Here is a 21,767-nt window from a genome sequence, read left to right as displayed (position 1 = left end):
TGGAGGTGAGAGGGTAGAGAGAAGTGAAGGAAAGAAAGGGACGGGACGTAGTTAGTTCAGGTAAAGATTAATCTTGACCGTTCGTAATTTTCGTACATTGAGAATATGAACCGTTGATTTTACTGATACCCTGACTGATATGACCAGGGGCATGTGCGGGTGCATATATTAGTGGTCATTGTCAGAGTACGGAATGAGAAGGAAAGGAAAGCGTGTAATAAATTGATTTTTTATCTTCGAAATTAAGAAAATGGTAACTCAAAGATACGCATCAGTGACCATAGATCTTCAACGTAGATGACGATTTATATTGTCCGGAAATGATAAAATAGACCATGCTCCACATTAATAATCAACTCCATAGATCGAAGGTCTTCAAATAAATTTTTTTAATAAAATAATATTAACAAGTTTTTTTTTTTTTTTTTTTTTGCCAACCACGGTTTTATAAACCGGTGGTTCGACCCGCGTCGCGCACCTGGCTGTGGTGAGTGAGGGATTTTTATTTGCAGATTTTTTGCATCCACAAAAATAAGATCGAAGGGTTCAAAATCAAATGACATGGTTAATATATAAATATTATTTTTATTTTTAGTAGGTTTAAAGTTTTTAATTTACAAAACCGATCTCTGGTTCCGTTCTCACGGCTTCTTCACTTGGACCAATCCACCTGTCAATGGTACAAGTTATAATATTTTAATTCTTGCAAGTTTTGATTTATTATACAATAAAAAAAAATCTTCTTTTAAACTCATCACAGAATTAAAGAATATGTAATTTTATTTTATTTTTGAACTGAATCTTGACTACATCCTCAATAAATAACTTTATATATATAATTTTTATTTTTGTAAAAACTTTGTATGTATAATTTATCATTTAAATAGAAGGTAAAGCTTTTGTCCCTAACCCCTAAGAAATTCAAACCCTTAACCTCATGGTTTTAGAATTGTTCAACTAAAAAATATATGATTATTTATATATATCAACCCTTCCATCAAATATCATGCCCTTGCATGTGAGTTGGGGTATCCATCCTCCTATCAATATGAGGTTGGACGGAGTTGAGATTGCATAGAATTGAAGAAAACTTGAATTCATTTTTGAGCGTTCAAATTACCACCAGATCAGTTGTTTGATGGCACAAAGGGATGCACACTTAAATGCCAGAGGGAATCCTCACGGGTGGGGATAGAATTGAAGAAAACTTGAATTCATTTTTGAGCGTTCAAATTACCACCAGATCAGTTGTTTGATGGCACAGAGTGGAATGCCATCAAATGCCAAAATCTAGGTTTGTTTGTTTAGCTATGACAAGATAATAGGGAAGCCACCCCTCCACGATTTAGGGCCAATATTGACTTCTTCTTTTTTTTTATAGAACAATATTGACTTATTTGACAAAGCAAATTATCTCATCTCCACTATTTTTCAAAGTCCCACCATTCTACATAGGACTTAAAGAAATAGAGAAAAGAATAAAAAATTATATATTATTTTATTTGACATGGGGCTCTTTTCTATTCTCCTATCCCACTATTGATGGATCTTACTTTTATCTTTTATACCCTTTTTTCTCTTGCAATCTTTTATACCCTTTTTTTCTCTTGCAAATAAATGGTCAGTAAAACTTTTACCCTAACATAAAGAGTAAAATTGTGCAAATTAATCCATGATGTCAAAAAAAGAAAAGCCATCCTATTTGAAGGACAATACTTGAGAAACAACTATATGAACAATTCAATAATTGAGAAAACAACTATCAATTCCTTGTTGACATCTGACGAATACTGAGCTAATGGTACAAACAAGTGAACAACATGAAAAGAATAGGGTAGGTACTATTAGATTCAGAATCATAAAATAAATCAATATTGTTATTAGTATGGGTGGTAACCAATGCTATCTTTGATTGTTCAATTTAATGATTTAAATGAGTTTCCTATTTTTGCTCCAAAATTTGACTGTGGGCCAACTAGTTCATTATATGACCAAGCATGGTTCCTAAAAAACAAAGAAAGTAAGCGTGGGTCGCCTCTAAAGATGGGAAGTTACCTCCAATGATTAAGTCAGAATCTGGTGAACACAAATCCTCATAGAGAGGAGTAAATGCTCCAGGAAGACAAAGATGAATGTCTCTTGGGTATTGCAAAATAATAAATGACCAGAGTCTTGTTATAGACTTATCCTAACTCGAGTAAAGTATTGGAATATATATCAAGTTCATACCTCTGAGGTGGCCAAAAAGCATCGCAGCCCTTAGATCTTTTTGTTCCAAATGAAGGGTTGAGGTGGCTTTTGATGGGTAGCTTGATCAACAAGCCAAGAGCCCAATCTTCTTGAAGAAGCTTCAAGATAGCTATATCAAATCCCACTGGTTCAGGTGGTCAGATTCACATTGATGTGGATGTGACAACAGTCCCTTACTTTGGCAGACAAAACGTAAAGGTGCAATACTCGAGAAAGTCCTAAGCGAATGAGAAGCTTCCTCGCCAGCATTGAGCATTTAATGAATCTCAGTACATTCAATGATAAAATTAATGCACTAATTGACATCTAAATGAAAATACGCTGAATCCTCTTGCAATGTTACTTTAGTCGAGATATAACTTGTTGGGCGCTTATTCAAAGATCATCCAAGAAGTCTACTACGACCGCTGGTTGTCACCATGAAGTACTCTTCTCAAAAAGTATTTTTTATGAAGAAGTGCCCTACTGAGAAGTGCTTTATGAACCCTATGAACTGGGACTGAGCCAAACATACTGGTCTGTGTGGTCCACTCAGGTCCAAGAGGCTTAAACCATAATGTTTATAGCATTGGCCCCCTAGTGTTTCTAGCCATTCTTGGTACAAAGAGTAAACTATTGGGAAATCATCTGAAGAAGCACAAAAGTTGGCCGAGAAGTAGAATCGTACCCCAAGAAGTGAGAGGGTCTTGATAAGCATGCATTTAAAGCATTAATTGATCTGATAGTTACATCAGTTAATGGCCTACCTTGTAATAATGTGCATGATGCTCAGAGCGTCCACCACATTACCACGTTTCTTGAATAATGAAACGTCGAAGGAATGGAAACGTTGTTCATTGATGATTGTGGATCTAAAGAGATTTGAGCTGTTGATTTCAAATTTGCAATGCTTATAAATTGAACAACTTCGTCTTTTCTTCCTTTTCTCTGCTTATTGCAACTGCGAACTCTACAAATTCCTTTGTTGAACTAAATCTCCTGCAAAGCATTCTTCTTCCTTCAACCTCGTAAGTTTTCTTCAGTAATTGATACTAGTGGGTAGGAAGTTAGTGAAAAAGTACGATTCTTACGGAAACCCAAACCCTAGAGTTCCTCTGGAGCCCTGGAAGGATGTAGAAATCAATGGAGACCCATTAGAAGGTAGGTTCCCCTCGTCTTCTCCTTCTCCTGACCTAGCCTCTAGTTCAAGAAGTGAACAGAGAGTTCCCATGCATGAAGGTGCAACCCTTGGAAATACTACTGAGGGAGAATTAATCCGTGAAATAGATTTTGAAATCCCCTTAGATAGTATGCATTCTTCTTTTTCTTCTAGGTCTGGCCCTCTTTACTTTCCCAGATTATTTTGTCCCCAACACCTTCAACTGATGAAGATAGCCTTTAGAATTTTGGTTGATTTCAAACTTAGGCTCCCAGGTCCCTACGAGAGAGCCATCATGCTGAGAGAGGGGGAATTCCCCTTATACTTTTATTCCATGCTAGGAGGCATGAGAGTCCCCTTCCATCCACTAGTGCTACAAGTTTTGAACCACTTTAACCTAAACCCAAGGATTTTGGCTCCAAATGGGTGGAGATGCCTTGTAGGTTCATAAGGTACTACCACAGTATGGATGTTGAGTGTAACCTGAACATCTTTAGATGCATTTTGTACTTAGGACCATAGAAAGAGAGGAGTGGTTTAACTTCAGTAGGCGGGGAACCTACAGTATCAAGTTCTATGTCCTTGAAGATGAGACCATACCTTCAAGCAACAAGGGATGGAGAGACAGGTACATTGCTTGTCTTTCACCTCAGGAGTATTTTGAAGAGAGTGAACGTCAAGCCTAACCTAGATCCAAGAGACATGTCTCTTTATGAGATGTTTGTATAAGGACGGGGGGGGGGGGGGGGGGGGGGGAAGAGATAGGTCTCTTTATGAGATGTTTGTATAAGGATGGGGGCTTCTTGTCTATGGCAGGGAGATGGACTTCGATGCTCCTCTATTACTCTTGAAAATCATGAACGGTGATCCCCCTGTACCCTTCTTTCATTAGCTTTATTCATGTCTTTGCTCATATTTGTATTGTGACTGATGTATTCATGTTGTATGCAGATCCAAAGATGGCATTCAATCGCAAAGCTCTCCTACAAAATTATAAGGCTGCACAGGCTACAGTGAGGAATGAGTGCGAGAAGACCAGAGGTTCTGGATTTGGGCCAACCCTCCTAGCCTCTGCATTGCCAAGTCCTGTAGCAAGGGTCCCGCTTGAGTCTGAGATGAAGTCCTTGGATGAGATCGCCAGGGAGGTCAAGGAGGAGACTGCAACAAGGGCTTCTTCTAAAGGAAGGAAGTCTATTGCTCCTGCTTCCCGAGAAGGTGGTTCTCAGGGTCCTACTCAGGCTGGGGCCCAAACTAGAAACTTAATAATGAGGGTTTTCGGACCTACAAACAACAGGGTTTCCGGGTCAAGGTTAGGGTTGGGTTTCACCCTCACACATAGACTTGCCTACAGACAGACTTATGTCAGACCAACTGTGAAAGTGGAAGATTAGGTGAATAGCTCAATTGGGTGGAGTGGATCTGGACTCCATTCCCAGAGGAACAATATCTTGGATTCAAAATCATGTAACTATGACTGATATTATTTTGAGTCTTTTTATGGATTCAACTTCAGTGCTGCGCATTATGCGCAACATTGAGCTATGCATTATGCGCAACACTAAGCTGTGTGTGGCCACGATCTCCTTGAGTGGTCAAGGTTGAAATCTCGATCACTCATTTTACATTTTCTTTTGTTACAGGTCGGTATGGTTGAAAAAGTAAAAATAAAAAAAAATGCAAATCGGACAGTCCAGATTTCATCCTCAATCATTTATTTCATCTTCAGTGTACGCAGCTTAGTGATGCACATTAATTGTGCAGCGCTAAAGCTCCATCATTTTTTTTATGCACCTTGGGAATCAACCAACACGGCAGACCCCTTCGGAAAAAAATAGACCCTCCAGTCCTCCACCCTTTCAACTTAGTTTGTTTTAAATTGGTTGTCAGTTTTCCTTCTATAAATTAAACTGCTTCCTCTGGTCCCACATATTATTTTGTGTAATGGATGACAACAACCGAGTAATTTCTATTCGAAAAAGCATTTGACTTTTTATTCAATCACCTTCTGAATCTCAGGTTCCATTCGTTTTATGCTAAACAGAAAAACCAAGACAATGGCCGTAGTTAACTCAATTTACCAGAAAAAAAGGTAATAGTTAATTCAAAAGAGTAGGAATAACTTATGAATCCATTAAATTTTTTATTTTTTTATTACTTCTTTGAAGGGGTGTAAGGAACCCACCAGGCCATACAAGGGTCCCACATAAAGGCAAAGAAAGAGACTCAAAGGGGCCTTTAAAAAAAAAAAAAAAAAAAAGAAGAAGAAGAAGAGAGAAGTAAAAAAGACTTCATCCAAACAAAGAACAATGGAGAGAGCAAGGTAAAAATACAAGGATCAAGAGCAAAGAGGAAGAAATATAGGATATGAATAAGTTGAACTTTTATTTAGTTCTTGATTGTATACCTTTGGATCTGTCACTTTAGTAATATTTTGATCTAGTGCAGGGTTGCTCGTTTGTAACACTAATACTGATTCTTGTTTATCAATATGAAATTTTATCAAGATGAAAACATGTATCTATACCGAAAATTTTGCTTACAAACACATGGTTGGGGAGGATTTTGGTATATTTACTTGTCAAAAGATAAATAAGATTTTAGCAATACAAGATAAATAAAGTTTTTAGCAAAATTACAAGACTCTATTTCTTTTTCATATTTATTTCTATACATATTTAATATCAAATAATTATCAAACTAATATAAATCAAGAACAAAAAACTTAAATATTGATATAGGCATGGAAGGTCACTTAATATATTGACCCAAAAAACTAAAATAAAGAATAAGTTAATAAAATAAGTGTTCCCCTACAATCTTCATTTCATGTTTCGATTAGAAAACTATCATTTTCCCACTGTTTCCATCCAACCAAGTGTCTCTAATAAAGTCATTTTTTGATGTGTCCAAATGACTAATGCTTAGAGTTTGAAAGGAACTTGAGATAAAAATATAACTAATGCAAGAGGCTTCCAATACTATAAAAGTTTGCAGGTAAGAATACTATATATGGGCCATACTCTCCTCATTTCATTTCTCTCTCTTTCTCTGACTCTCTCATTAAGTAGTTGAGAGATCAAACAAGAGAAGTAACATACTGATGTTCCCCAGGATGTCCTACTTGATTTTGACCCAAAAGAGTCACTAAGCCACCCTATATCAAAAGGGTACACATAGAGCTTTTTAACATGAGATACAAATATATGTATGTAAAATCCATAAAAATTATTTAAGCAACTTTTGCATATTTTTTATTCTTGTTTGTAATTGATCTAGTCGTATCGATTAGGGTTTTATAAACAAGGGTGGGGTATATGTTAAATGTGGGGAGACAAAAATTCGCCCAGACAGACCTCATTGATTTTACTATCTCGATATTTAAGATTATCATCACTTTCGTGTTACAAGCATATCCGACCATTCAATAATATTTAAATACAAAATTTACTTATAAGTGTGACACGACAAGGTGTGCATATGTATGATAAAAGATGACAAAGAAAAGTCACTAGTTAGGTCCCACGCCAAGAAAAAAGAGCCACTCCTTGAATCATGCATTTCTAAGAATGTTACCCCCTTAAGGACTCAAGTAACAAAGATTAAGGACATAATAAGCACTAAGGGCCCTCTTAAATCATTCAACTATTATATCAAATTTTGAAAATTTGCTCACAAGGAAAAGTGAGTTGTTCTCATAATTCCCCTACAAATAATTAGGATTCAATAGGCTTGTATGATAGAGCTCAAAAAAGAGTGTAGACATAGGGACCCATTTGAGCAAACCATCTGGCTGAAATTCCTTTTTGGAGTTTTAAGGACAATTCATATGTTCTCACAAGCAAACAACTCTGCAACAAGTAACTCACAAGTGAAACTTCATCTAGATTCTTACTCCTTACATAGATTAATGAAGATGTTTCTTTGCTTATCTGTACCACAAGATGTTGGAAGTTGGAACAAGATCTTTATGAGTTCATGTGGCTCCCGCACTTATTGATTTTTCTTATTTATATTCTCAGTGATTCTTTTACTGCGACAAAGCTGCTTGACTTAATAAGTGTTCTTCGTTTTAAGGAGAATCAAATCTTAAATTCTATAAGAAACATCTCAAATAGACTGAGAATAGTTTTGTAGAAAGAGGGTAGGATTTATAATCACCAATAATTTGGATCTGACCCCATAAATCAGATTAGATCAAAAAAGGAATTCAAATTCAAAGAAAGAGAGTGAAATGAAGAATAATGACCTTTGCTTGTGGGAAAAAAGGAGATCAGGTAAATATGAAAAGGTAGTCAAAGTGTTGATGACATTTATGGTAATGAACCCAAATTAAAGAGGACTAAGGTTTGGTTGGAGATAAAGAGATACCATGAAATATGAACTGTGGAGTGTGGCTAAGATTTCATAATTATTTGAGGGCCCATAAAGAGCACTCCCAAGAGATGCTTTTTTTTCTTCTGCAAGACATTTTTATATTTTATAAAATAATTCATATTTATTTATATTTACTTTATTCAGTTAGTTATTACTTTGTTCAAAAGTGATGAATGAAGATTTGTAGAAAAATTTAGAGACAACAAAGCATGCCCACAAAGTGAACAATGCAATAAGATAAAAAAAAAAAAGTGCGATATCTTGATACCGAATCCGATTTTGTTGCTTTTTTTGTTCTTAAGGTCAAGATCAAAATTTCACCTTATATTTAAATTATATATTAAAGTTATTTTTTAAAGATACTATTCAAGTGCATAAGCTGGATTCGTGTTCAAGTGCATAAGCTGGCCCAAACGAATCTTAGGAGAGACGTGAAAGATTGGAAGTGAGATTTAATTAAGATTCTTTGGTTTTGTTTAAACAGGTGTCATCATTCTGGATGGATTTGTAGGGGAATTACAGATATGAGAACTACATAAAAATGCAAGGACAGACTATTCTAAAATGTATGTTGAGATACCAAAACTTCAAGAACATTGAAGTCATAGATGGAAGAAAGTGTAGAAACTGAGAGACAATGAAGTTTTCCATATTTTGTATATGAGAAACAAGTGTCAAGATTTGGAACTAGGGACCAAGGTCACCAGCTTTTCAGTTCACCCTTTATGGAACAGAGAGAAACAGGATATGGGCTACCTTCCCATCATACTGGTTGGCACTTCTGTGGTTTTGATAGCTACAGCATTGGAAACGTGTTTAGGTAGTGAAGGCCATCTTTTCTGGGCATGAAAAAGAGGAAAGAAACCGACTCTTCTGTTCACCAAATATCATTTACCAAAACAGGGGATGAAAACAGAATTTTGCCAAATTTACAGTTGAATAGTCTTTGATCAGATTCAATAAGATGCCAAATGGGCAATTTACATTGAATGATGTTTTTAAATAACTAGATTAATCAAATTAAGAAAATCAAAATCAAGAATAATACTTTTGAATTGAAAAGCAAAAAAGCAAAGCATCTTACTTTAACTGGGAAACATTAATCTGACATGTGATCTATTGGGTTGGGTCTCTAACAATTGGGTATAAATCAAATTAAATCGCTTGTCCTGTTTTCAAAGAAATCTTTTTCGTTTCAATCCTTTTTCTGATTAGGTTCCAACCTTTAGGGTTCAGATGTCAAGATCTGGAGCCTTAGTTGCCAAATTTGTGTAAACAACTAAATCATTTTTTCACAGAGAGATGTCTCGTGTGAGAGTTTATATTGTTAATGTCCAGTTCAGTAAAGAAAGCCCAGCCCAGAACCGAGCAAATAGCCTGTGGGTCTCCAGCCTCTCCATTGAACATAGCAACTAGCCTACCTGGAGCTGGCAGCTTACCCAACCCCTGTACCTTCTCACAAGCATAGAATTTTTCAGAAGTTCAAACCCAAAAAGTACTCTCTGCAGAGAACCAAACATGACACGTGTGAAATTCAACCCCAGCCTCCCTTCCGTCCGTTCTGTCCTGTTTGCAGTTTTCATTGAACAGAATTACTAGATAAAAGCCAAGCATGAAGCTGAGAATTCACAACCAATTTATGAACACCAGTTTCAACAAACATCTGAGAGACTTTATTTATAACTACAATGCTTTTTCTTTGGGTGAATAAAGCTATGATGCTTATATGCATGTCAAAAAACAACATAAAAGGAACATATACTTTGGTGAAATGGCCCACACTGCTCCAAGGGATAAGGACAGGAATTCATGCACACCAATTCCAGCAGGAAAAGGACATAGGTATGCGGCCAGTTCTCCTGACATACTCTGCTTGTTGCTCAGTTTTTGCAGCTTGTCGGTTTCTCCTTGCTTCGGCCTCTGCTCGCTTCTCTTCAGCTTTATGTCTTGCTGCTGCAAGCTTCTTCATCAACCTATCATGTGCCTGGGTCCTCATCTTTTCCACCTCAACCTGAAAAAAGATGAAGTGTGTTAGTATGGAATGATGCATAAGTTCTGAAACTAAAGACCCACCTACATTGATTTTTGGTAATAAGCATGGCAGAAAGGTAGTCCTGTACACCCATTTAGATCACAGCCCAAACTAAGGTTTGACAGGCGTTTGATTGAGATCACGCAGAACATCTCCGTCTATTTTTTAACTCTTTCACGAACTCTTATCAGGGAACTTCTAAACCATTTAGATAATTAAAAGTAGAGGTATATAAGAGTTTGATAATGGTTTGGTCATGTTTCTTATTTTATCCCTCTCAACTGATTTCCTTAGTTTTAAATATGGGGACACAACATGGGGAGAGATAATCATGAAAAGGAGAAATGGAAATAAATTTGTTTAGCACTACCTGAGCATTTGGATAAGATTTAGTTCAGCATAGTTCTGAATGTGCAGAAATCTATTGGTTTTCACTTCTATATTCCCAAGAAGAGCATCATGCCTTTCAGAAACTAAGAAAGCCTTCCATAGGTCTTTTGGGACAAAGAGACTTTTAACATGTTTGGTTTACTAGAATTGGTCAGTCAAATATAAACTTATCCATGTCATAGAATATTTTCCATGAAAAAGTTTCCTCTGCTAAGTTTCTACTGGAAATTTGAGATGCATGCATTCAGCCCCATAGTCCAGTTAGATTATTTAACCAGTTTAGGACTAGAGGGATCAATTACTATCACTTTTCTAGACCTGAATAACACCAATGTTAGGGCTGATAAAATGAAGCATTTAGGGTTCACTGAACACACAACATCATAAAAAAGTCAAACTCCATCCATAAAAATAATAATAGAAAAAAGGAAAGAAAAAAAAAGAAGAAAAACCTCAAGAAACTCCACCTACTGAGAGGCAGTCCCCCTACACCAGATTCAATTGCTATAGTTGTTCAAATTATGAAACTAATTCAGGACTAGAGGTCAATTAACATTTCTTTCTAAACCAATTTTATCCAATGTCTTACACCCATGATCAAATGATCAACTAAAATTATCTTGCTTCAGCAAATTTTGAACAGCATGCAACTTCATAAAGAAGTAAAAACTCCTTCCAGTGGGGAAAGGATCAACACCAGAGACTATATTTATTCCTAGGACGAGAGTCCAAATGTGGTTCATAAAAAGTGCACAGAATTCAGTATAAATGGTATATCATGATTTCCATACAAAGATTCTTAAAAGGAGAAATTTTGGGATATTATTCAAAATCATGAAAATACCTTAACTGAACTCACCATTGTAAGCATCACCTGTCAACTTGGTAGTGCATAGCAGCTATTATAAAACATTCATTCAGACAGGAAGCCATCAAGCTAGGCAAGTAACATAAAGTACCTCAATTTTCCTTATCTCAGCCTCTGTCTTTGCTTTTTGGTGATTTTCCCATGCTTGTATTTTGATCTCTTCACGTTTGTACCTGAAAAACTTTCACCACAATTCCTCATCTGATAGACTGAAAGCACATAGTGGGACGAAACAATTAAAAGAAGGAATGATTGTTTGCAACAACTCTTGACATAGTGAGAGAGATTTCTCATGGGCTGATGGTTCCAACTAAGTGGAGAATCAAACAGTGATTCTAGCAAGTAAGCAACAGCCAACTTTTTGAAATTTAGATCAAGTAATTTAACCTGGCCATAAACTTGGCTTTTTCTGCTTCCTCCCAAGCACCTGCATGACTCTCAATTATACTTTTGGCTTGTTGATTCATGGGGACAATTTTAAGTGAAGTAGATGCATCCTTATCCTCCTCATCCTTGCTTGCCCAAGCAGCAATATTTGTCTTACCAAGCTGAGTTCCAAGAAGCATTATCTCTCTCCTTGTTTTCATTTGTAGTTCCTTTTCTGACAACTCTTCTTTGTTAGGATCTGGAGGGCAGTCTAATGTCTTAACAGGAGATGAAGCAGGTGCAGCTCGTCCAGGAGTTGATGGCCGAGAAGAATACGGGCTGCGTGTTGGGGTTGTTGCTCTTACAGGAGTTCCAGTCCTGGAAGGCTCTTGGCTAGCAATAGGAGTCATTTCTGTTCCCATATCCCTCATAGACACAGACCTAACTGTAGAAGCTAGAGGGATGAATGATGAGGCACTATGTGCTGATATAGATGAATCATGCTGGCTCAGGCTAACTGCACAAATGCAATGCAAGAAAAATATTTTTTAAGTTCAAAACTTTAATGAAGATCAAGAGTCCATAAATTATATTTTTCATATCCAGTTATTCACACTGCTTCAACTAAGTGAACTTTGGATCAGTGCTAAATTTTCCTAAGTTATCAGATCATTTCCCAAATTTGACTGGGAGGTTTCCATAACAAAAGAATAAAATCTCTCTACTTCATTCTTTTAGGAACAAGAATAAGTTATCCACTCTGACTGCCCTCCACTGCAGTTGGTGTTCACAGGGCAGTCAAAGAAGAAGTTCGGACTAGTACCCAAGTATCGGACATACTTAATGGTATGTGATGTACCTTCCGGTACAAATACCTAAATTTACTCTATGATATTGATAAGGTACCTGAACATTAAATTTATCCGGTTGATACATGACCCTACATGATCAAAATATGGTTGTTACTCATCAACTGACTTGATACATATCCTTTTAAACTATAGAATTTTATCCATGACAAAAAAGCTCTTACAGATATCTCCAGTAAAGCATTATAATTTTCTTTTTCTTTCTCTAAAAGTCACCTTGATTCTGTTCTTCTATTGCCAAAAGCAACTCAGTAATGTTGATTACATCATTGTCGAGAGTTCAAATCTTGCTATTGAGGATTGAAACCAAAATTTCACAAGAACATTATCTAAGAAAGCTTAATTTTTTTTTCTGCCAAATGTTATTTTTAGCAATGATTTTGCGATGGATAACCATGTTTTGCATGATCAATTGAGTGTACCTGTCTCATCATACTTTATACTTTTTTTCACACACAATTATAAATTATTTATTTTATGCATTTTAACTTTGCTTTACCTGTAATTCAGAGCATTTCCATATCTTTCTAGCCCATGTCTATCTTGTCTCTCTGATATAATACGATACTTCTATTCAAATCACCCTTGATATGATACAAAATGCCAAGACTTTAAACTTGCTTGTAAGAGACCCTAAGACAAACAGCTGAGGAGGGTCAGTGGTATCTGTTTTGACATGCCTTTTTGTCATCATGAGCTGACATACTCTACATAATGAATAACTAAGACAAGTAAATAATGGGATGGTATTTGGGGTGGTGTAAGATGAGGTACAGAATTGGAACTCAGATAAAATGTCTCAACCATTAGCAGGCCAGGGCTTGCAAAAACTGTGAAGATGTTGTCATTGCCATATATCCATGCAGAAAGTTTCACAGGTCAAATGCATTTCCTGACGTGGCAATATGAATTAAATGGTTGATCAAACTTAAGCAACTGAAATGACAGGTTTGTTCAATAAATGGTGATCATAGGATTAAGATGTGATGCAAAATTGAAATGTGACTGATCCATGGACTGCATTACCCATCAAGCAACAATTGTGACCAGATCAACCCTGTGTGCATGGCTAAAATTGGTGGACCATAAAGGGAAGGAAAAGGCACTGGTTGTGAACGTGAAAAGAATTACTCCATGCATAGTATGTGCTGGGGGCACAGGTTCAACACTACCTAAGAAGATAAAAGCTCCCCTTTGTCAGTTGTCCCAGAGATGGGATACAACATTTACTGGGTTACACATATGGCTTTAAATCCAGTTGCACTTACAGACTTTATTAGGGCTGGCCAGGAGTATCTATTTACCCATTTTCCTACATTATGCTACCTAATTTGTACGGTAAGGCTGAAGATTTCTTACCCTATAAGAAAATTTGGAGAACCGGGAGTTCTCCCCTTCCCCCATTACCTATCTAATAAGTCACAATGGACAAAATAATCAAGTTCATATCATTATATAATTGAACACATATATAACCTTATTACCAAAAAGAATGTATTGGCATTTCCCATAGTTCACATTGACCAAGTGGTCATAATCAATTAGCCATAAAACTAATGCCTATTTAAAAATCCTTATTTCCCAGGCACAACATCTGAAATCTTTACCCCATGAATGATGCTTTACGCAACACATTAAGTCGTTGGGAAATGAAAATTGTACACGTCTATAGGCTAAGGATACATCAAATTCTTACCCAACCATAAGAGGAAAATGAAAAACCCTGAAATCGCTAAGAAGGTATAGATAAGGCCATTACATGATTGCTGCCTACCCATTGGCATTCCGACCTTTAATTTTTTTCCCTGCCTTTAATGGTAGATGGCCAAAAAGCTATACAAGGAACAATACTTATTGACGAGGGAAGGCATTGTCAGGCAAAACCAGATATATTTACAAATTTCATATTAATTCTCCTAGGACATTTTCCAACTGACAAAACTTAAACATACTGTACCATATCATATGAGACTGGGACAAAAAATGCGTTTTTCTCTTTTTGGTAAAAAGAAAATGGGTTTTTGAAAATCCACTTTCTAGGGAAAAGAAATTCACATTTTATTTGTTTTAGGGAGAAACAAGATCCTTGCAGTAGGGTACAGTTAATATGTAGCCATGATTGCACACAAGGAGCCACGGACTCCAACCGCAGAACACTTGATTATGAACTGGGTAACACATTAATCTAACGGTAGCATGTGCTGCACAGATACAAACAAGAACAACAATTAACAATTTTGTAACTTAAAGTCAGCATATGTTAAAAAGAATGAATTTAGGTCTGTCTCATTAGCAATGTTTTATGTTTAGGAACTGTTGCATGGGAATTATGCAGGATTGACACAAACAGCAAATGAAAATGTGTATATACTCAAATTAAAACAATATGAAGAACAGTTTGTCAGAGACTTAGAAACTTGCTTACTTGCTGAATCTGAAACAATGCTCTGAACTGTAAGTGGAGGCTTAGAATATGGTTCTGCAACTGGATATGTATCTGACATCCAACTACCAACTTTTTGTGCCCCAACTTCCTTCTTGGAACTGCTCGGATCAATACATTTGGTATCAACATCTTCAAAAGCAACTGATTTTTCATCTGGAACTTCAAGTACAACCTTAGTAATGGATGGTCGACTTCCATACCCAAGCGAACTAGTTTTCCGAGATCCAACCGGCTGACCACCAGGCAGTTGCGATATCCCACTCTTAGGCTGGTTAGGTGCTGGGCTGGCAATCCATTTCTGAGCATCATCCCACTTAGAAGGGGCTGGTTTAGAGAATGGAGCTAAAGGCACTCTGTGGGAGGCCCTCTCAGCCTTCTGAAACTCAAATGTAGCGGATGGCACAATCCCAACCTCGTGCCCACTATCATAGTCTAGAGAACCATCATCTTGGAATTTCACTCTCAAATTCGCTAAAGAATGGTCCTTTAATCTACGGTCACTAGCCATATCAAAAGCTAAAGTGTCTGCTGTTGTTGGAAGAACGTCTACATCTTTGCAATTCTGAGAAGTACCAATCCCTAGAGGAAATAAATTTACCATAAACCCATGAACCAAATATACATAGAGACATTAAAATAAATGGAGCCAAAGGCACGGTTGAGTTTGCAAGCCTTGCCCAAAAAAGAGTTTGCAGCCCTAACAATTTTTCACTGAACCTACAAGAATCAAACAAGAAAGATAGAAGTTCCAAAATTCTAACCTCTGTCATCCATCTCACTAACTCCAGATCTCTGAGAACTAGTAGATTCTAGCTCTTCCACTTGCTTCCTCTTCTTCTCAATCCCCAGAAGCATACTCCTTAACTTGCCAGGAGAAAATCCTCCCCCCTGCAGAGACAAAAAGGAAAACTGAATACCCTCACCTCATAAAACAACAAAACCCAATGTTCCCCGTTCCCAAGCTTGATCCCACAAACTTCAGACTACAAGAGATAAATCTTAAAATTACGAGAAACCCAATAGTCATCTCCCAGATCCTGGAACTATAATTCCTCCGCAAACCCCATTGCCGGGTTTACCCGTTCCAGTTCCTCAAAATTAAGACTGAAGAGGGCAACAAGAAAAGAAAAACAAAAAAAGGAGTCTTGGCAGAGAAAGCTATGCAAAAAACGGGCATCTGAAAACTCAGTTGCAGAAGCATTGGGAGTAGAGAAAGCAAAGACATCAAACCAAGCAAGTGCCATACTGCTATATTCGATTATTCACAGAAAAAATTTGAAAAAGACAGAGAAAGAAGGTAGAAGAGACAAAGAGTACAAGCCTGAGGTTTCTCTATCCTTTCATAATCCATCTGAGCTTCATCAATAAGGACTCAATGGTTAGAGAGATTCTCTGCTACTGCAGCTGCTCTTGTTGCAGTTCTTTGGTTGTTCTGTAAACAGATTTTTATCTTTCTCATTTATACTTTACAGTCTCCGAGTTCTGCTCTGAGTCATTTAAGCTGGAACTGCCAAGAAGAAAAGAACACTCAAAGGAGCACTTTGAGTAATTTACAAGAAAAAATGTACGCTTCCATTAGCCGCTAAGGCACATCTTATGGATAAAAGACAATTTTTTTTTTTTTTGGTAAACCGCACTTTATTCAAAAGCAGAACGGTTATGGATAAAAGACAATTAAAGCATAGTTGTAGTTGTTAGTTGTTACTAAGGAAAGCATTCAAGATTTGGCCACCAAACACTACCTTGATTAATGAGTCTCATTTTTTGGTTTTTTCTAGGAAGTTACTTCCATTTGAAAGGAGGACCTTATGTGGGATCATGTTTGGAACCATCAGCATAGAATCATTTTTCCCAGAATTTCGATCCCAATGATGCATTAGCATTGTTTATGTTCGGTAATTAAATTTATTCTTTTGTGATCCTTTTTAGGAACACCTTTTGTAGAATACTTGGGCACAGAATTATAGGAGCTTTCAAATTTGAAAGCAACTTTCTTATTTTATTAAGAATTTACAAATTAATAATTTTATACACACGATTTAATCTTCTCCTCCCTAAATTTTTTTTTTGCCAACACCGTTTTGGGATACCTTACATAGAGGGAAAAGTCACCGTTTAAGGAGATTTGAATTCTTGATCTTTTATTTAAAAATTTTGATCTTTTCCAACTAAACGAACTATAAGAATTCTTTACATGATTAATGTATCTTAGCTAATTTATATATAACTCAACTAATTATGTAGTGAAGGAAAAGAACTTGTATTTAAGGTGGATCCCCCAAAGTGGGGGAAGCTTGGGGAAAGGAAGCACTGGCTGGGGGACTCATATCAGGTCCATTTTCTTGTCAGAAATGGACCAATGGACCATCCATTTTCTTGCAGATATGTGCCATGTGTCCCAAGATCACTCATTTGATGTAATTTATAAATAACTTTCAACCATTTGATGTGATGTTGGAACACATGATACACGAAAATGTTTGATCCATTTATGACCCAGATAAATTTTCACTGGTTGGGTTTCTCCAATTCAACCCTGAATTCCTTTACCATAGTGTAAGCCCAATTTAGTCTTCATGTTGGGCTGAGATATCTGAACTTTAAGCCCTGTACAGCCCAGCTAAGCACAACCCAACCTTGACTGTAGGTCAGCTATGAAGGAGTGTATATGTCCTTAAAAATTTTAACGTTGGATTATTCACTATTTGATTTGATCGATGAACCAACTTAAATAAAACGGTTCAAAAGCTTCATAATCCAACGGTTAGAAGTTTTTAGGGGACGGGTGGCGCTCATTTGTAGTTGGCCGATGGATGGCAGCAACTCTTGGCATTGTAGAGGATTTGAATCCATATTATTAAACCTTTTTTTTTTAAGTAAATTAAAGATTCGTTTATCTAAGAGGTTAGGCTCAGTTGGCAAAGACCAAACCTGCTCATGAATAAGACCCAAGGGTCAAGTCATCTTGGAGCCAAAATGAAAAATGACCACTGAAAATTAGAGGTCATTTGAGGATAAAAATTCTTCAGGAAGGTGCAAGTACTCAACTATAGTGAGCCAAATAATGAAAATTGGCCTGATTCCTCAGTGTATATATAGAGAGAGTCGATCAATTACTTACGCAATAATCTCGTCTAAATTCCATCTCTGCTTCATAGGCACAAGGTAGAGATGAGCTTTTTTATGAACAATAAGACTTGCTTCTTCATCCATGTCAATATCTTCATTCCATTAGGAAAGCCCCAATCAAAGGTATACAAAAGGTTTGCAAGTATGAGCTCAATCGTTGAAAGACCCATCTACACTTTTGGACAACTTCTTTGACCTGCTCCAAAAGGCAAATACTCACAATGTGTGTGTTCCCTTGTAATCAATCGAGCTATCCACAAATCTTTGGCATAAATCCTTTTGAGGTCTTCCACTATTTGGGATCTCTCTCTATTGCATAAACATTCACTTGCACTCTTGTTTTGGGGTAAATGTCATATCCCTTAATAGAAAAATGGTTCATGGTTTCTCTTGGGAGCAATAGAGGTCTTGGACTCGGAATGGGACGAAATTTGTCCTGTTGATCCGATACGAGCTTGTGAGAAAGACTCAGTGCTTTGCGGTGATGGACATCGTTTTTTCGCGTTTCGGGGTCATTTTGGGCATTTTACTGTTTTCAATGACATTTTCATAATTTGATGTTTTTTTTTTTTTTGTTTTAGGGTTTCTTGGCACTATAATCATGTTTTATAATATCATATTTTGTGTCTTTTTTAAGGCAGCTGAATATTTTTGTTTCTAGAAACGTTGAGAGATAGAGTTCACCTTTATCAATCTATCATTCTGTTTGGCCTTGATTCTTTGTCATTTCAGCATCATGGAGGATGCAATCTTAGAGTCTCCACCACCATTCTAAGGTATTTAAGTTGATCGATAACTGCTTCACCAATCTTTCCTTTCTTTCCAACATTGCTTCTAACCTCAGCTTGTTTGCCCACACAATTGTGACCACACTAGTATCTATTCTAGCAAAATTATATTCTAAAGAAGAAAAAAAAAAGTTTATCAATGTTAGAACAAACACTAAGAAATCATGAATTGAATTGAAATCGAAATAAAACAAAAAAAACACTGAGATTTAACATGGTTCACACACACTAATATTGTGCGCTGTCCATGGCCGAAAAAGAACTTTCTATTATGTAGAAAAAGAAAAGAATAGGAGAATGACATTATAAGAAGTCTGACCTAAAACTTGAAAATCCCCAAATATCTCATTATAAGAAGTCTGACCTAAAACTCGAAAATCCCCAAATATCTCAATATGATTTGATAGGAGAAAGTAGGCTACATATATAGATTTTAATCCGGTAAACAGGTTGATCCATCGGGTCGACCTGAAAGGCCCAAGCCTTTTACTTCGATCCATCATAGATCTCTCAAATTGGGTCATGTGGGTCACCCACCAAAAATATGTCGGTGCTGATCCATTTACGAAGTCAGATACAAGAATTTGGGTGACAACAAAACAATTAATAAGTCAAAATATGAGGAGAGAGCTGAAGTAGGAGATAGGTTGCTTACGATAAGGATTGCTTTTTTGTGATTTTTGGTGAGAGGAGTTGCACTTGTCTTTTGACTTTAAATCTGTTCTTTCTAGGGGTGTCAATTTGCAACCCAAATTGTTAAAATCGAACCTTAATAGGTTGTATTTGGGCTGAGGGTGGCACAACCCGCACCAGCTTGAACTCAAACCGCAACCCATTTTATAGTTTTACATTAAATATTGTTTGAATCATCGTATTACCACTAGGTAGTTGGTATAGACTATTGAAACAATTGAACATGAATTTAATGATCAAAGAGTCATTTTACTACTTGTAAGGGACAATTAGTAGGGTTAAGTATGTATGTTCAGTTGAATGTACCAAGTTTATTTAAATTAAGTAAATATTTATCCAATCTAGAGGTATTTCTTTTGCATACAAACTAAATACCAACCCAAAAAAAGAGAGGCATTTCATAGAAAGGGAAAAAAAAATCAACATTCTCACAAAACAAGAACCCGATTTCAAGACAATCAATCATAACATAAGTTGGAATTTGAAAGGGTTTTTGCTTTGAGGATTTGTTTCAAGTGGAGCTTGAGGAATGAGCTTGTAGTTTCTATGTTATTACTTAATATCTGGGTTCTTGATTTTTATAAGGTGAGTGGGATTTCTACAACATGTAATGACTTTTCATTTTTTAATTATGGAAATTGATCAATAACAATTTTGATTTCCATAGAATTTTGGCTCTTCTCTTAGGATGCTTAACTTTTTCTTTTTGTTCTTTTCTTCCACACCATAAATTGTTAGCCCAAACCGTTAGTCAACCTAAGTATAGACCGTTAACCCAAACTGTTAGTTAGTCTGAACCCAAATTGCACCAAATCAAAATTGGTTTTAAACCGTTATTTTTCTAATGGGCTGTGTTTAGACTGGGTGTTTTTGAGCCCGAAATCGTTAAGCCCAGCCAGAAACCGCCCCAAACCGCACCTTTAACATCCCTAGTTCTTTCATTTTTTAGATGCTTATCTATCACATCTTGGTAGAAATCATCAAATCGTGAAAAGCATTTCACAAACCTTCCATGGAGTTTACTAAATCTGTCTATGATCCATCCTGCATATGGGAAAAAGTCTGTGTAGGAAAAACTTCCTAACATAGCTATTGCTTCATTAATAGCCTCTCCTAGTCTGCTATTATGAAATCCACTTTCCTTGAAGCTTTTACCTAGAGCTACCCTACAAACTACATCAGTAGTAAGCTTAAAGTGCATCTCACTTGGATCAATGGGTGTTGAAGAAGGACTTTGAAATTGAGTCAATCATTGAAGCAACTTCCATTTCTCTAGTGTATTGAAAAGATTGCACCTTCTTGATGCTAAAGACCTATAGAACAAATACCTTTCTCATCTCCCTCAAGTAATTAGTGTAAGGCGCAAAAGCAATATCTAAATTGTTGTGTGAGAGCCTTCTAGGACCCATCAAGTTAGGTCTACTGCAACAATCAAGATCATGAAACTTCAAGATGAGATTACAAGTTTAGGAATGCTACCAAGTGGCTATGGTTTAGGGTTTAAACAAAAGATTGCTTAAAGCATTACACCTTGAGTATTTAGTTTGGAATACCTAGGCCATTGTTTTCAACTAATATTTATATTAACAACACTAGGTTCTATGGTTAATTTGACTATCACATAAGGCCTATTATACCGTTGGATCTTAACCAATCCGATGGCCTATATTAGGACAAAAGTTAGATATAATGCAAATACCTCAAGAGATACCAAGTCAAAAAGGGATTTTTATTTGTCGCAGCCTTGCTACCTATAGCCAACGATTACGATTTTGCCACGTACACAACAAAAGATCTAATAGTTATAAATAAAAATACGGGGACTTAACTATAAATAAAATTTTTGTTTCACTTCTTTAAACTTTATATTTATCAAATTTACAAGATTACGTCCGTGACTTAGGTTATATAGTTATACGAAGAATCGATGTTGAGATTTGAAGAAACTCATTCCCATCCATGAAAATCCTTAGTAACCTTGGATGAAGGACCCAAAATCTAGCGTGGTTGAAGTAGATTGCTGGTGGAAAACACCAATTTGAAACGGCGACCGTGATAAATCCTAGCTTAGATCTTCATGTTCTCGCCTCCCTTGTTCGGGCTCTCGCTTGAATCAAAACCTTTATGCCTTGATAGGTTTTCGACTCAATGGGTAAGGGTGAATCGTTGATTCTTGAAGAAAAGGGATCGCTGATTCTTTTGAAGAAAAAAAACTCATTGTTTGGGATCTCGGATAACTTGTTTTAGTGACTTTAGTTTGTAAATTTGCAAAGATACAATCTTTGAATATAAAAATAAAAAGATGTATTTACAAATATACTCTCGCTAATTGATTTGAGACGATTGGATGATTTTTCATATACATGGCACAATCTTGATAGTCGACCTGCATGCGTGCAGCCGCTACTACAAATAAAAATCCGA

At 36.4% G+C, this 21,767-nt stretch overlaps 1 protein-coding gene and 2 pseudogenes across 1 annotated transcript; all 3 read right to left on the bottom strand.

Annotated features, from left to right (window-relative positions):
- Positions 1 to 9,346: 9,346 nt before the first annotated feature.
- Positions 9,347 to 16,310, bottom strand: LOC149012866 (uncharacterized). Its single transcript, XM_089159298.1, has 6 exons — positions 16,055 to 16,310; positions 15,495 to 15,621; positions 14,713 to 15,312; positions 11,440 to 11,935; positions 11,144 to 11,225; positions 9,347 to 9,773 (listed from the first exon to the last, which is right to left on the bottom strand). Exons 1-6 carry the CDS (start codon positions 16,082 to 16,084, stop codon positions 9,570 to 9,572), a joined length of 1,539 nt encoding a protein of 512 aa, XP_089015424.1. The 5' UTR covers positions 16,085 to 16,310; the 3' UTR covers positions 9,347 to 9,569.
- Positions 16,311 to 17,850: 1,540 nt separating this feature from the next.
- On the bottom strand, positions 17,851 to 19,212 carry LOC149012865 (cytochrome P450 71B23 pseudogene; annotated as a pseudogene).
- A 972-nt stretch (positions 19,213 to 20,184) lies between these two features.
- LOC149012864 (cytochrome P450 71B36 pseudogene) lies at positions 20,185 to 20,797 on the bottom strand (annotated as a pseudogene).
- Positions 20,798 to 21,767: the final 970 nt, after the last annotated feature.

The sequence above is a fragment of the Hakea prostrata genome, chromosome 6 (assembly GCF_041222555.1).
Source record: "Hakea prostrata isolate BN-2017 chromosome 6, UWA_Hpros_2, whole genome shotgun sequence".
Lineage (NCBI taxonomy): Eukaryota > Viridiplantae > Streptophyta > Magnoliopsida > Proteales > Proteaceae > Hakea > Hakea prostrata.
Note: the sequence above shows the minus strand (reverse complement) of the source record. Positions and strands in the feature narration are given on the sequence as shown.

Excerpts from the sequence above, each read along its gene's own strand:
- LOC149012866 (XM_089159298.1), bottom strand. The coding sequence starts at position 16,084 with ATGGATTATGAAAGGATAGAGAAACCTCAG. Across the intron at positions 15,313-15,494 it reads TAGTGAGATGGATGACAGAG|GGATTGGTACTTCTCAGAAT; the intron begins GTTAGAATTTTG and ends TATTTCCTCTAG. Across the intron at positions 11,936-14,712 it reads CATTGTTTCAGATTCAGCAA|TTAGCCTGAGCCAGCATGAT; the intron begins GTAAGCAAGTTT and ends GCATTTGTGCAG.